Source organism: Ostrea edulis, chromosome 10 (assembly GCF_947568905.1).
Source record: "Ostrea edulis chromosome 10, xbOstEdul1.1, whole genome shotgun sequence".
Lineage (NCBI taxonomy): Eukaryota > Metazoa > Mollusca > Bivalvia > Ostreida > Ostreidae > Ostrea > Ostrea edulis.
The window spans coordinates 5,805,363-5,819,983 of NC_079173.1; the positions used below are offsets into that span (position 1 = coordinate 5,805,363).

A 14,621-nucleotide genomic window follows, 5' to 3' on the forward strand; every position below is an offset into this window, starting at 1 on the left:
AGAAAATCCGTAGCCATATTCCTGTGCAAATTAAAGACTGGACTATCTAATCAGATTTTATCCATATTATTTCGTACTTCAAAGTCCAGCTTAAGAAGAGCAGCTGCTTCTGTAAGAAAAGCAATGTTGACCAGTTTTGTTCCACAGAGTCTTGGGTTTGCGCACATAACAAGAGAGGAAGTCATTAATGGTCACACTCGTCACCTAGCTCAAACTCTGTTCGGGAACATAGAGAAAAACCAGGCTATATTGGTGCTCGATGGCACATATATCTACACAGCCAAGAGCAACAATTTTCATTACCAAAGGTGCTCTTACAGTATGCATAAGAGAAGACCACTAGTCAAACCAATGGTGATTGTGACAACCACTGGATACTTTGTATCTATATTGGGCCCATACCTAGCTGACAGTAAAAATAATGATGCTTCAATTCTCCATCACATCATTAAAACAAATGCAGAGAATATCCGCAGTTGGGTCAGCGAAGATGATATTTTCATCGTGGACCGAGGGTTCAGGGACGCTTTGCCTCTGCTTGCAGATCTTGGAATCCAGGCAGAAATGCCGTTTTTTGGAAAAGGGGCAACGACAGATGAGCACTGGCGATGCCAATATCAGCAGACTTGTTACAAAGGTAGGCAATTTAAATCTCATAATCAATAAGCCTGTTTACAATTTCTTAAAAAATGACAACGTGAACTAATAATTTCATCCATTTTGATATTGATAGGTCCGATGGGTGGTGGAATCTTCAAATGCGAGAATCAAGCGTTGGAAATACCTGGATAAGACTCTACCAACAAATCAGATCCCATTTATCGGAGATTACGTGAAAATTGTATGTGCGCTGTCTAACAGATTTTCACCGCCCCTGAACAAAAGCACCGAGGAAGATGAGACCGAGGCAGTAAAAATGCTATATTTGTCTAAACAGGTATTTTCAATCACACATAGATTAATAGATTGCTAAACTTCAAACAAACTGGACAACTGCAAAACAGACACTCATATCTACATAATAAATGAAGATATACTAGTACTTTTAAAACTAATTCGTAGACAATTGTTTATAATTGCATTGTTATCATTTTGAACAGGTTAATAATCTCAAGCAAACGGTTGAAGAAAATTGTCTGAACCGAAGATCTATTCAGTGGCAGGCGGTTCATGAGTGTGATATTCAGAACTTCCCTACGCTTGATGAGGAACAGTTGCGGAATTTGACGTGTGGGACCTATCAGCTAAAGCTTTCTCGCAGTTACATTCAAGAACATATTGAGGGGGAATGCGATATATGTTTTCATAAGGATAATGAAAGACTGCTAAAAGTGAAAATTCAGAGTCGTCACACATCAGCAAAACAATACTTCGTCTGGATTGAATATTCTGAATGTACTGTCAACGCATGGTACTGTACATGTAGAGCTGGTGCAAGAGTTGTAGGCATGTGTTCACATATAGCGGCCATTATTTGGTACCTAGCAAAAGGAAGGCATGAGGGAAAGAGATACGGTGTTCGTGATTGGGGCGAGCATGTCCTGGATGCAGCAGATATCCCTCCTATCATTAATGACTCCGACAGTGATGTCAGTAGCTGCGAAAGTGTTCCGGAAGAATAAACAGTTATGTTTGTGTAGTTACTGTTGAATACAACCCTAAATATTTTATGTTTTAAATCTTGTTTATTTCTTTTTAATAATTATTTCTGTATCCAATGACAAAATTAGTCAATATTTCTTCTCAGGTAAAGAAACAACATTTCGGCAAGCATTCTTACATTTCAATAAAAATCGGAACCATTGTTATTGAAATCCGACTGTATCATCATTGTCTTTTACTATCTTGTTGTACAGTACCTTAATTTTTATGGTTTCAATTCTTTGTATAAGTGTGTACATGATATTAAGATTTGTTGTAATATATCCTTCTTTAAACTATATATATACATACATCAGTCATATGATTATGTCAATATTCAATGTTTAATTATCCAAGTTGTGAATTCATTTCTCGGAGAGATATTTCAATTTTTAAAAAACGCTATCAATAGGCATAAGACTTGTGAGTTTCACAATGCTTTAGACATTTTTCTATGATGTTCCATTTTATTATAATGATTTTGTATTGTACATGTATATAGGAAGAGGATATTCAATGAAGAATTTATAAAAAAGGATACTACAGTTTTTTTCTGATACGCCGTTTTTGTGAATCTTAACAGTTAACTATCTTAGCAATACAACGACGTAAAAATGACGTTAAAACGTCAATGCCTTTAATTCATTGCTGCACTTTGAAGTCCGTAAAAAGACAGTGTGTGGACGAAATGACAAAAAGTAAATTGTTTTAGGAAGCAGATGTCATAGCCTTTTTACCCTCACAAAATTATAAAATTTGGAGTCAGGGCCATTTTTCATAATTTTTGGCTTTAGTCCTTTAAGATTGTTTACCTGACAATTATTTTATATCAAGGACTACCAATTGCATCTATGTATATTTTTATAATTTTGACACAATATGTAAACTCATGTGATTCAAATTCATGTACCACTTCATCAAATAATGACATCATAAATTGTACATCGATTAAAACATTAACGTTTCAACAAGCTTGCAGAAAGGGTTCTCCTTTAGTCATGAGTAGCGTTAAGGTTTTAAATCAACACATACGGCAATTGTATCACACTCAAGTTGTGGAAGTGTGGTGAAAGAACATCATAGGTATAATGAACTAAATTTAGTGAATATTAAAGATATCCAGGTATTGTGACATAACGAAAACACAAGTATTATAATAATATAATATCATTGTTTAAAGGCATAGGGTGTATCTTTTATCTAAAAAAAGAATTACATCACAATATTTTACAAGAAGAACTCCAAAAAACAAATTTGAGTTATCTATAGCTGCAGCGCTTTGAAATTGAAGTCATTTTGACGTTTCAGCCCTTTATAAATTGTTTGTCTGGAGGACAATATATCAAACTGGTACCCTGCTGATTGGTGGCTACACACAAACATAAGAGATGCAAAGTCAACAGGGTACCAGTTTAGGCAAATTAGAACAGGGAATTATTTTGTATTTACTATGTTATCCAATGTGTTTGTAAACATTCTGAAGAACATTTTGTGATTTTCTAGTTATGATCTTTAATTTCGCCACCTTTTTGGAACATGCAAAATGTTACCAATATCTTAAATCCTATGCCTTTAAGTTTTATGAATGCTCGTTCATCATTATAATATAATTTCTGTAATATATTATAATCATATGATTATATTATATAATTGTTTAAGTTGTATGAATGCAAGGTGAATATAACGAACAGTGATCAATCTCATAACTCCTACAAGCAATACAAAATAGATAGTTGGGCAAACACGGACCCCTGGACACACCAGAGGTAGGATCAGGTGACTAGGAGAAGTAGGTGTGTCAAGGACGGCTTAACAATCGGTATGAAACACGTCAGACAGCATTTGACCCAATGCGAGGTTGTATTGACGAACTAGATCGTTATAACGACCATAGAATTTGCGAAATGCTGACTTCAATCGAGACTGTTGAAATCCCTGTACCATCAACTTGTTTGTCAGTAGCTTACCTCGATTTAAAAACTGACTATACCCAGAACAAGCTCTTGCATATACTTCTTCATATATAATTTCTGTAAATCTTCAGAAGTATTATAATCAAATAATATCATTGTTTAAGTTGTATGGATGCTCGTTCATCAGAATGATACAATTTCCGTAAATCTGTAGAAGTATTATAATCATAAAATATCGTTGTTTAAGTTGTATGAATGCTCGTTCATCATTATAATATAATCTCTTTAAATCTTTAGAAGTGAACAAGCTAGATTCTACTCTGGAATAACTTTGCTTTGAACATGTTTTATTGCATAATTATATATATTATGCAATATGTTTGTACACAAGTTCTGACAATTTACGAGGTTCTCACCTAATGAAATCTTTAGATATCTTATATGTTCTTTGTGAATTAGATATTAAAAAATAGATAGTCTGGATCATGGATTTTAATGCGTTTGACCATAGAGGAAACGTTTAATACACGAAACTCCTTTTTGTATAGTATCAATGATCTAGATGTATATCTAATGAATATCTTAACATATAGCAAATGCAATTCCATTTGGAAATCATGATTTACAACCTAGAGTTATTCCCCTTACCACAGTGCTTTCTAATATTACTGGATTTCCGTGTATCTATTTTTTATTGTTAGTAGGAGTTATGAGATTGATCACTGTTCGTTATCTTCATCTTTCATGTTCATTTTATGTAAGGTTTATATCACATGTATATATACATTTTTTAAACATTCTACTAAACAAACATAAATTATAATATTTCAAAACATATCAAATTATACAATATGGTACACAATATGCAATTTTGTAGTTATTTCTCATTACATTGTTTTACAGAAAAAAATTACAGTACAAGATTTGTCAAACCACACAGTATAATTGTAGAAAAAAATTCCTATTACTTTCTTGATAAAGAAGCCATACATTTACTATTAAAGAGTGGTAGACGTTTTCATATTGTGTACATCATTTCAAAATTGTATCAAATGCAAAAAGATAAAACCTAAAATCGGGTATTATTGTAATTTGAATAGCATGCAGCTGTTGTAATAAAAACGTTCCCCTCTATAAAATCTATCTGTTTCCGTTTCTATTAATAGAACGCACCAAACACCGTCAAATCAAATTTGAAATCTAATGTTAAAATTCATTTCATACATTTTTTTTGTTAACATATCGAATTCATATTTTGAGTTTAATATAAGGATATTTTTAGAAAATATTTCATGTCAATGATCAGTTTGTTTAACACATACATCAATGAATATGTTATAGCCGTTGGTGTATTTCTACATTTAAATTTATGTGAATTACAGTATACCTAGTTTATTTTTATGAAGAGTTGCAACTGATATCGTTACTACATTTACTTAGACTTGCTGCCAGCATACCTTCTATAATTGATGTATTTTACTAAGGGAAATTAAAGTTAGTTAGTGCAACGCGAATAATCTAAAATTTCAAAGTGTACAAGGCACTATATTTTGACGTGGATATTCTAAAACTTGTACATTGTTTGACTTTTTGGGGTGTTTAAGAACTATCATACTCAGACATGCTAGACGTACTGCATTATGTCAACCAACATTCAAAACACGTCTATTGTCTTATACTATCAAATATTTTTTATCCAAGCATTCATGTTTTAATATTTCATTCAAGGTTATTCAGTTTCAATGTTACGCTTCAGACATCGCCTATTTTAGGCCTCTCCCTTCCGTTCTTATTTTGAGGCTAATGACACATGTCCGAGACTAATTATCTTCTGACACTTATTGAGTGCCCAACATAAGATTAATTCAGATATTTCTCCTAAAACACTTGCTACCTACCACTTAATCACACAGCAATGTATATAAATTATAAGTACATGGAATGAGCGGTCAACAGGGGATGCTTACTCCTCCTAGGCACCTGATCCCATCTCTGGTGTGTCCAGGGGTCTGTGTTTGCCGAACTATCTATTTTGTATTGCTTGTAGGAGTAATGAGATTGATCACTGTTCGTTATCTTCACCTTGCATTTACGGAGAGTGTAAATGAATTTCATTTTTTTTTTCGTGAATTCAATGAATTTAAATATATGTAAAACTTATACGGTACCAAGTTTGATGCACCAGATGCACATTTCGACAAATAATGTCTCTTCAGTGATGCTAAACTGAAATGTTTGAAATCCGAAATAACAATGAAGTTTTAGAGCTATTATAGCCAAAAAGAGTGTTCCAAAAAAAGTGGAGTCAAATTCGCCTAAGGATAAGAGCTGTGCATGGGGGAAATAATCCTTAATTTTGAAATGAATTTCTAAATTGTATAACAGTAATTAAATATACATCCGTATTTTCAAGCTAGTAACGAAGTACTTAGCTATTGGACTGTAGAGACCCTCGGGGACTAACAGTCCACCAGCAGAGGCCTCGATCCAGGGGTCATAATGTAAAACTTATACGGTGCCAATTTTGATGCACCAGATGCGCATTTCGACAATACATATCGATATATATCGAAGTATTTGGGGGATGGGAGTTAAAAATGCAACAACAAAATGTGATGAATAAATGCATGTTTTAGTAAAGTTAATCTGCACGAACTGTTTTACCGATTTCTATTTCATAGGTTTTTGTTTTGAAAAAGTTATGTCCTTGAGGGTACCAAACATTCTATAGGTAGGCGTGTAACACCACTACTTTTAATGATTACACATATATATGCATGCGTCATTCAGAGAAATGTTTAGAAATAAGAAATGTAAATATGACATATATTTCCTGCAAATAAGCAGATTGTGGCGCATTAAAGTTGGGATTTGCATTTACTTAAACGAAACTGAAAGCTTTATAACTTTTGTTATCGAGTGATGTTCTAAATGCGCCATGATAGGCACTATACAGAAGCAAGAGGGGTAATTCTCTCACTGGTCTTTTTTTTTTTGTTGAACCAGGAGAAAACTCTAATCTGATTTTGTTCAAAGAAGGAAATGGTGTATTGTGGCGCTTTTCCCTGGGGAGAAAAGACTAACACGGACCTGATTTTTTGGGGGTCTATATACAAGGGTAAATATATGCTACAATAAGATCTTGCCGACTACCTCAATGATAAATCTTCTTTCGTGTGCTAATTTACAAATTCAACATGTCGGTAGGTAGGTAGTATACAGTCTGCTTTCTTTTACACCATTTTTCAACACTAATCTTGACTACTAAATAACTGAAATCGGTTGTGGTCAGTCAACAGTGAAGCTTTGTCATCAGAACCTACCTCTGGTATGTCGAGGGTGCGTCTTTGCCCTCTTCATAGCTTGGTTTCCTTTCTCAGATTGATCACTGTTTGTTATTATCACGGGTATTCACGATGTGTTTTAGGGTTAATCAAGGTATTCCAAATATTGAGGCATCCTTTAATCAATGCAAATGACAACTTACTTTTCGATTTGTGTTTGCTTGCCTTCTGTTAAGAAATTGTCAGGTAGTGAATCATTCATGAAAATGCTTAATAACTGTGTATAGTGTTTGGGTAATTCTATGTAGACTGTCAACTAAACTTGTAATTAAAAAGTACATAACAGACGACACTGCTTTCTCCCTGTAGTCCCATCATGTACAACAGTTTAAGGCTCCACATCAATATTAAGTGACATTTTTCTACATATTTTATTAAGAGGAGATTATATTCAGCAAAACAGTCATCTTGAATATAAATGTACATATACAGGTTTTAATAGACACTGTATTTACAGTCATGGATTTTCATTTTTATGAAGAACACCGTTGATAATTGATCGGATATCGATTATAGCAGGCTGAATACGATATAGACACCAGGAATATATCAACACGAGGAAGTTCCTGTATCACGTGTTCCGATGATGTGTCGTGTCAATCCATAGTGATTTCTCCGGCTATCGGTCGTTCTTAAGCTGATTCAAGCTATAAGTAATAACTTATGGTCACCTTTTTAAAATATTGTATAGCATCATATAATAAGATTATCTATCCAATACATTGAATACTCATGATTAACCAAACGATATTGAATATTATATTACTGGTACAGACTGCAATAGGTTAACGAATTATGATTATGAATATTGACCTATATTCAACGGACACGTCTTTTAAAATACAAGTATACTCAATGCAAAACGCAATATAAACTTCGTAAAATGAAGAGGGGAAGCCCAAAGATAAACATTTATTGAACAGTACCCATTTAATAATATTAAATTACTAAGGAAAGGAAAACTAGAATCACTCAGGGGGAGTTTTACGTCTGCATTTGTACGCTCCTCGGACACCCGAAATATATATGTAAAACTTGTACGGTACCAATTTTTATGCACCAGATGCGCATTTCGACAAATAATGTCTCTTCAGTGATGCTCAACCGAAATGTTTGAAATCCGAAATAAAAATGAAGTTTTAGAGCTATTATAGCCCAAAACAGCTATATGTATACCTAACCAAACGGACTAAACACGTTTTACCGGTTTTACAGTTAAATATAGAATTAACATCAACTCCATGACTGGTAAAGCATTAGGATACAAAAGTAGTCGATAAATTTATCCTGTAAATAACAAATAACGACAACTCGTGGAAAGTCGAAGTAGGCGATAAATTTATAATACAAAGATATCTAACATTGATATAATATTGTGATAATGCTTCATCAATCTCAAATCTCTAAATATGTGCACACAACCACAGAACAAGACTTTCTGATGCATGTGAAGCTGGCATTGAACTAGATTTATGATCACTGTTCGTTATCTTCACCTTGCATTTATACAATTGTTTGTTCGTTTGAACTTCATGAGAATATTTATATAATCCTAAATATCCATATGAATCGTTATACTACAATGATCTGCAATGTATGCTTAGAATGATCTTTTCATTTCTTCCTAAAAATGAAGATTAAACATTTAAAAGATTCCTAATTATGGATATTGAACCTCCATGATATTCCTAAATACGGAGACTGAAATTCTACAAGACGGTATTCATGCAATAATGCATAAACGGCGAAGATAACGAAGAGTGATCAATCTCATAACTCCTATAAGCATTGCAAAATAGATGGTTGGACAAACACGGACCTCTGGATACAGATGTCCAGGAGGAGTAAGAATCTCTTACTCATCTGACTTAAATGCCCTAGACTCATGATTGTCTGCATTCTGATCATGATACACATTGACCATGTGATATTTGCCTTACTTCCCTTAAACTATCTTGTTTGCAGTTCTTAGGTCAGCATAAATACCATGTAGGGACAAACATTTTCCCTCAAATGATAAAAGAACAGCAATATACAAATCAAATATTTCAACACATTAATACACACATAAAAGAAGCTGATCAGGAAGGTTTTGTAAGAGGTCGGGTATTCCAATAACTGAAGAAAAATCCGTGAATCTGATTGGCTCTTTATGAGAGTTGATTAATATCAAGGATGTTTTCCTTCAAAATCGTATCTCGCACTGGCAAGAGAAAAAACGCCCTCGATTCTGAGTGGTTTTCCATAAAAACTGATAAGCATCAAGGAAGTTTTTGTCAAGAGTGGGAAATGTTTTCTTCACTCAAATGCTGGGAATAGATATTTGGTCTGTATAAAGACGCGAACCCTTGATTTCTAGTGTTTTTCTAAGGACGCTGACAAGAATCAAGGAAGTTTTTTTTTTTCTTAGCGAGGAAAATATTTCCTGGACCCAACTATTTGTCAAACAATTCTGGCATGTATACAGAGTTTTAAAACAGCCTCTTAATAATTATGATAAAAAGGTCAAAATTTATAACTGGGTAAGTGAAAACAATATTGATATTCTTTTCTTGCAAGAAACCCATTATTGTGAACAAAATGTCTTCAAATTTGATTCAGGATGGCAAGGCAAATCCTTGCATTGTTTTTCAGATTCAGCTCATAGTAGGAGCGTGTCAATTCTGATTAAGAAAACCTTTGAATGCAAGGTGAAGATAACGAACAGTGATCAATCTCATAACTCCTATAAGCAATACAAATAGATAATTGGGCAAACACGGACCCCTGGACACACCAGAGGTGGGATCAGGTGCCTAGGAGTAGTAAGCATCCCCTGAATTTGAAATCATTAATGTACATAGATCAATTGACGGCAGAACAATTCTTACAAACATAAAACATAATGACAATACTTACCGTCTGGTAAATGTATACACCCCAAACAATGAAAATGCTCGAACAGACTTCTTTAAAAGACTTAAAACCTGGGTTATCAAAAATACTCTTGATAGGGACAATATCATTTTAGTGGTAGATTTTAACTGTGGTCTTTCTTCAGACGACAGACAGAATAGAGACAAAATATTTAAAGATAAAAGTTCAAAGTTTTTAATTGATATTTTAAAAGAAATAGATCTTAAAGATCTATGGAAAGAACAAAATATATGTGGGATGATGGGAATGGTAATGCTAAAAGCAGGATAGATTATATATTTATTTCAAAAAATTTAATCTGTAAACCCAACAAATCTTCTTAAGAAAGGTGCCGAATTCAAATGGCAATAAGTCAACTGATCAATTTCAGCAATACATTTTGACTTCTCACTGAATATTAACTCTCGAGGTCCGGGTTACTGGAAGTTAAACACATCCCTGTTATTGAATACATATTATATTAAAGGATTTAAAGATTTACTCGCTAGTAATGAAAATGAGTTAAATGGTATTCGTAATGATTAAATGAAATGGACAAATTTAAATATTGATAAAAAAAAATATTCTATATTTTTCGCAAAGCACAATAGCAATTCACGACGTAATAAAATACACAAACTAGAACAGGAACTAGAAGAAATAGAAAATACGGACTCGCGTCTCATTGATGAAAAGTGAAGATAACGAACAGTTATCAATCTCATAACTCCTACAACCAATGCAAAATAGATAGTTGGGCAAACACGGACCCCTGGACACACCAGAGGTAGGATCAGGTGGCTAGGGGGAGAACAAGCTTCTGTATATCGAATCAATTGAGATATACAAACGCCATATGCAGGTGATAATGAGATATTGCTACACAAATATGGGAAGTTGACAATAGAGAAGTTGAAATCATCCCGTTTGTCATATAGTTGATTTGTCAGTTTTCCGTTAATGTCTACTTTCAATAAAATATCTAAGTATGAAGCAGAAGTGGACGATTCTGTAGTGTCCTTTATTTCGAGCTCACAGGGATATATCAAATCGACATATGAATGAAAGTTATTACTGTTAATAGACAAAACGTCATCGATATATCGAAATGTCGAATTGAAGGCCACAACGAGAGATTTTTTCTTCTCATGTAGAAGTTTTTCAATAAATTCTTCTTCATATGAATATAAAAACAGGTCAGCTAACAAAGGAGCACAATTCATGCCCATTGGAATTCCAACAGACTGTTGGAAGATCTGATCACCAAAGACCACGAAGATATTGTCAATGAGGAACTCTAGCATATTTTTTCTATTTCAACTTCAGAGTACTTGTGAGTGGAATCAGAGTGGTGTTTAACAAAGCAAGTTTTTGAATGACTGATCACCAGATATGAATATTTCCGTTTTCCATTTTTGTTGAAGAAGCAACTGTCTATATTTTTTGAGTATTGTGAAACCAATAATCAAGAAGGAATACTGACATTCTAGATTTCCAAAAAACTTTCGCTTCAGTAGAGTGGAATTTCATATTTGACGTACTAAAAAAGTTTAACTTTGGAAATGAATTTATTGAATGGATAAAACTTTTATATAGGGATCCTTTATTTCGAATAAAAATATAATGGTTGGATTTCGGAATTCTATGAGATACAAAAAGGAATTCGACAGGGATGTCCGATATCAGCTCTTCTATCCCTATTTGTTGTTGAAATTCTATCTTTAAAAATAAAATCTCGTGATGATATAAAAGGATTTAAAACAACCCACATGGAATATAGAATAAAAATCTTGCAACACACGGATGACGCAACGTTACCTGTAGCTGATTCAGAGTCATTAAAAAAGTGTGTGAATTAATAAGTACTTTCTGCACTAAATCTAGTATGAAACTAAATATTGAAAAAAAAATATTGGAATTTTACTTGGACCATTAAAACATCGATATCAATATTTAGAAAATATTGAAATGATCAATAAAGAAGTAAAGTGTTTAGGGATATATTTAGGACACGATCCTGCTAAATGTTATAACCTTAACTAGGACGAAAAGATTGGAAAACTCACCAAGGCACTAAATACATGGAAATGTAGAAATCTAACTCTTTTTGGAAAATGCACAGTAATAAATACATTAGCACTGTCTAAACTATATTATACAGTTCAAGTATTCTTGAGGATCCAAATGAAAATACTATAAAACAAATTAACAAAGCTATCTTCAATTTCCTTTGGAATAAAAGAGAAAGAATAAAAAGAAAAACCCTTATTGGACAAATAAAAGATGGGGGAATGGGAGTAGTATATATCGAAAGCAAATTTCAAGCCTTAAAAGTCATGTGGATCAAACGTCTATTTAATTCAAATGCATCACAAAACGACTTGTTTTATTCTTTCTTAAGAAAATATAACATTATATCCTATGTCTAAGCACAAAGAATAAACAAGAAATTTAGACACTGTTGACAAATATTCCTACATTGTATTGAAAGCTTTACAGAATATCACACTGATATCGACCGATGAAATTTTGTCTCAAACAATTTTTTAAATACACTCTTTAGGTACAAAAATGACACACTATATTTCAAAAATTGGATTCAAAGTAAAATATTACATGCAAAGAACCTTTTTAATGAAAACGGAAAAGTTAAAGAACTAAAGCCTTTCGGTCATATCTTAAAAGTGAAAGCCAAATTTCTATGTGAATACCCAATTCTGAAGAAAAAAATCAGAAAAATTGAAACACAATTTGCTTGCCAAAAATCCATATATATTAACATCAAGGATGTTGCAAAAGTACATTCAAGAAATAACAAAACGGTATTAATCAAGGAATTAAATAGTCAAGAAATATATACTATTATTATGTCCATGAAATTTGTTTTGCCAATATATGAAAACAAATCGTCTAGAGAATTAAACTGTAGTTTTAAAAAATTTAGAAATTCAATTTATTTTTATACAGTAAGAAATATCTGAAACAAATCAGTAGCGGAATTCAATTACAAATTATTACATAACTTGACACACTGTAATTTGTCACTGAGCAAATGCCAAAAGGAACAATGCAGCTTTTGCCAATTATGTAATGTTGTAGAAAATTCAAAGCATTTACTCTTTGAGTGCAAGTATGTACAATATATTTGGAACACTGTAGGAAAATATTTGAAGATTACATGAAAATTAATTGTTCTAGGTTTTTATTTACAAGAAAACAACACAACAAACAGATACAACAATGTGATATATTTTATTGCTATGAAAAATTCATAAATTCAAAATGAAATGTACATTTGAAAATTGTGAAGAAAGTATTCATGGTGTATATTAAGAAACAGTTATTTTATGAATTATATGCATGTGAAAAAATCAAAGCATATTATTTCTATAAAATACTAAAGGATATTGCTGGAAAAACATAATGTATAATAGATATATATTTTTTGTTTGTATGCATTGTAATAAGTTGGTAAACTTAAAGGGGACAGTCCTTCAAGATAAACGGGTCGGGGGCACAAACTTGGACTCTGAATTATGTGACCCGACTACATGTATAATATAATATTGTACAATATTATTATTGTTATTTTTTCATTTCTGAAATTGTATGTATATGAATTATATGAACTTTCTAATCCAGGGGACCCCTGGCACCCCACGTGAGGAATACTTAGGGGATATCTTCGGATGTTTTACCCCAAAACTAGAATTATGTACTTACCTAATAAAATCAATGTCAACTGTAAAATAAAAAAAAAACCAAAACAAAAAAAAAAAACAAACAAACAAAAAAAAAAAAACCAAAAAACAAGCCTCTTCATTTTGGTTTGTGAATTTTAAAAAGAAATAAAAAATAACATGATTTACTATGCTTTATTAAAACATACACAATGAGAATTAACATGCTTTGCCCGCTTCATTATAACATCCACACTTAAGGTAACTTAATTTACGTCTCTCTTATAACATACACAATGATGATTAACATAATTTGCCGCACTTTATTATTACACATAAATTGATAATCAACCCAATTTACTGCGCTTTATCATAACATACACATTGATAATCAACAAATTATTGTGCTTTATTATAACATACACAATGAGAATTAACAAAATTTATTGTGCTTTATCATACCATACACAACGAGAATTAACATAATTTATTGTGCTTAATTATAACATACACAACGAGAATTAACATAATTTATTGTGCTTTATTATAACATACACAACGAGAATTAACATAATTTATTGTGCTTAATTATAACATACACAACGATAATTAACATAATTTATTGTGCTTAATTATAACATACACAACGAGAGTTAACATAATTTATTGTGCTTAATTATAACATACACAACGAGAATTAACATAATTTATTGTGCTTTATTATAACATACACAACGATAATTAACATAATTTATTGTGCTTAATTATAACATACACAATGAGAATTAACAAGATTTACCGCGCCTTATTATATAGAGATGTATATATAGAAATTAACGAGGTTTAACAGAATTCACTGCGGTTTATTATACCGTATACAATGAAATTGTCATAACTTAATGAGAATTAACAGAATCCACTGCGCTTTACTATAACATATAATATGATATTATCAAGTAATGAGAATTAAAAGAATTTGCTGCGGTGTATCGCGATGATATATTACATTGCTGTTATAAATTACTTAAGGTGAAATGCTGCGGCTCTTGGATTACTTGTTTCGGAACTCTATCCTTTGGGACGTGATCGTCCTATTTTTCCCAATCTCCCCAGGCCCCTAGTGTCAAATAGTTGAACTCGACTTAGCT

The 14,621-nt window shown here is 32.3% G+C and overlaps 1 protein-coding gene across 1 annotated transcript; it reads left to right on the forward strand.

Annotated features, from left to right (window-relative positions):
- Positions 1–400: 400 nt before the first annotated feature.
- LOC125676378 (uncharacterized) lies at positions 401–1,622 on the forward strand. Its single transcript, XM_056152450.1, has 3 exons — positions 401–637; positions 734–937; positions 1,101–1,622. Exons 1-3 carry the CDS (start codon positions 422–424, stop codon positions 1,620–1,622), a joined length of 942 nt encoding a protein of 313 aa, XP_056008425.1. The 5' UTR covers positions 401–421.
- The last annotated feature ends 12,999 nt before the right edge of the window (positions 1,623–14,621 follow it).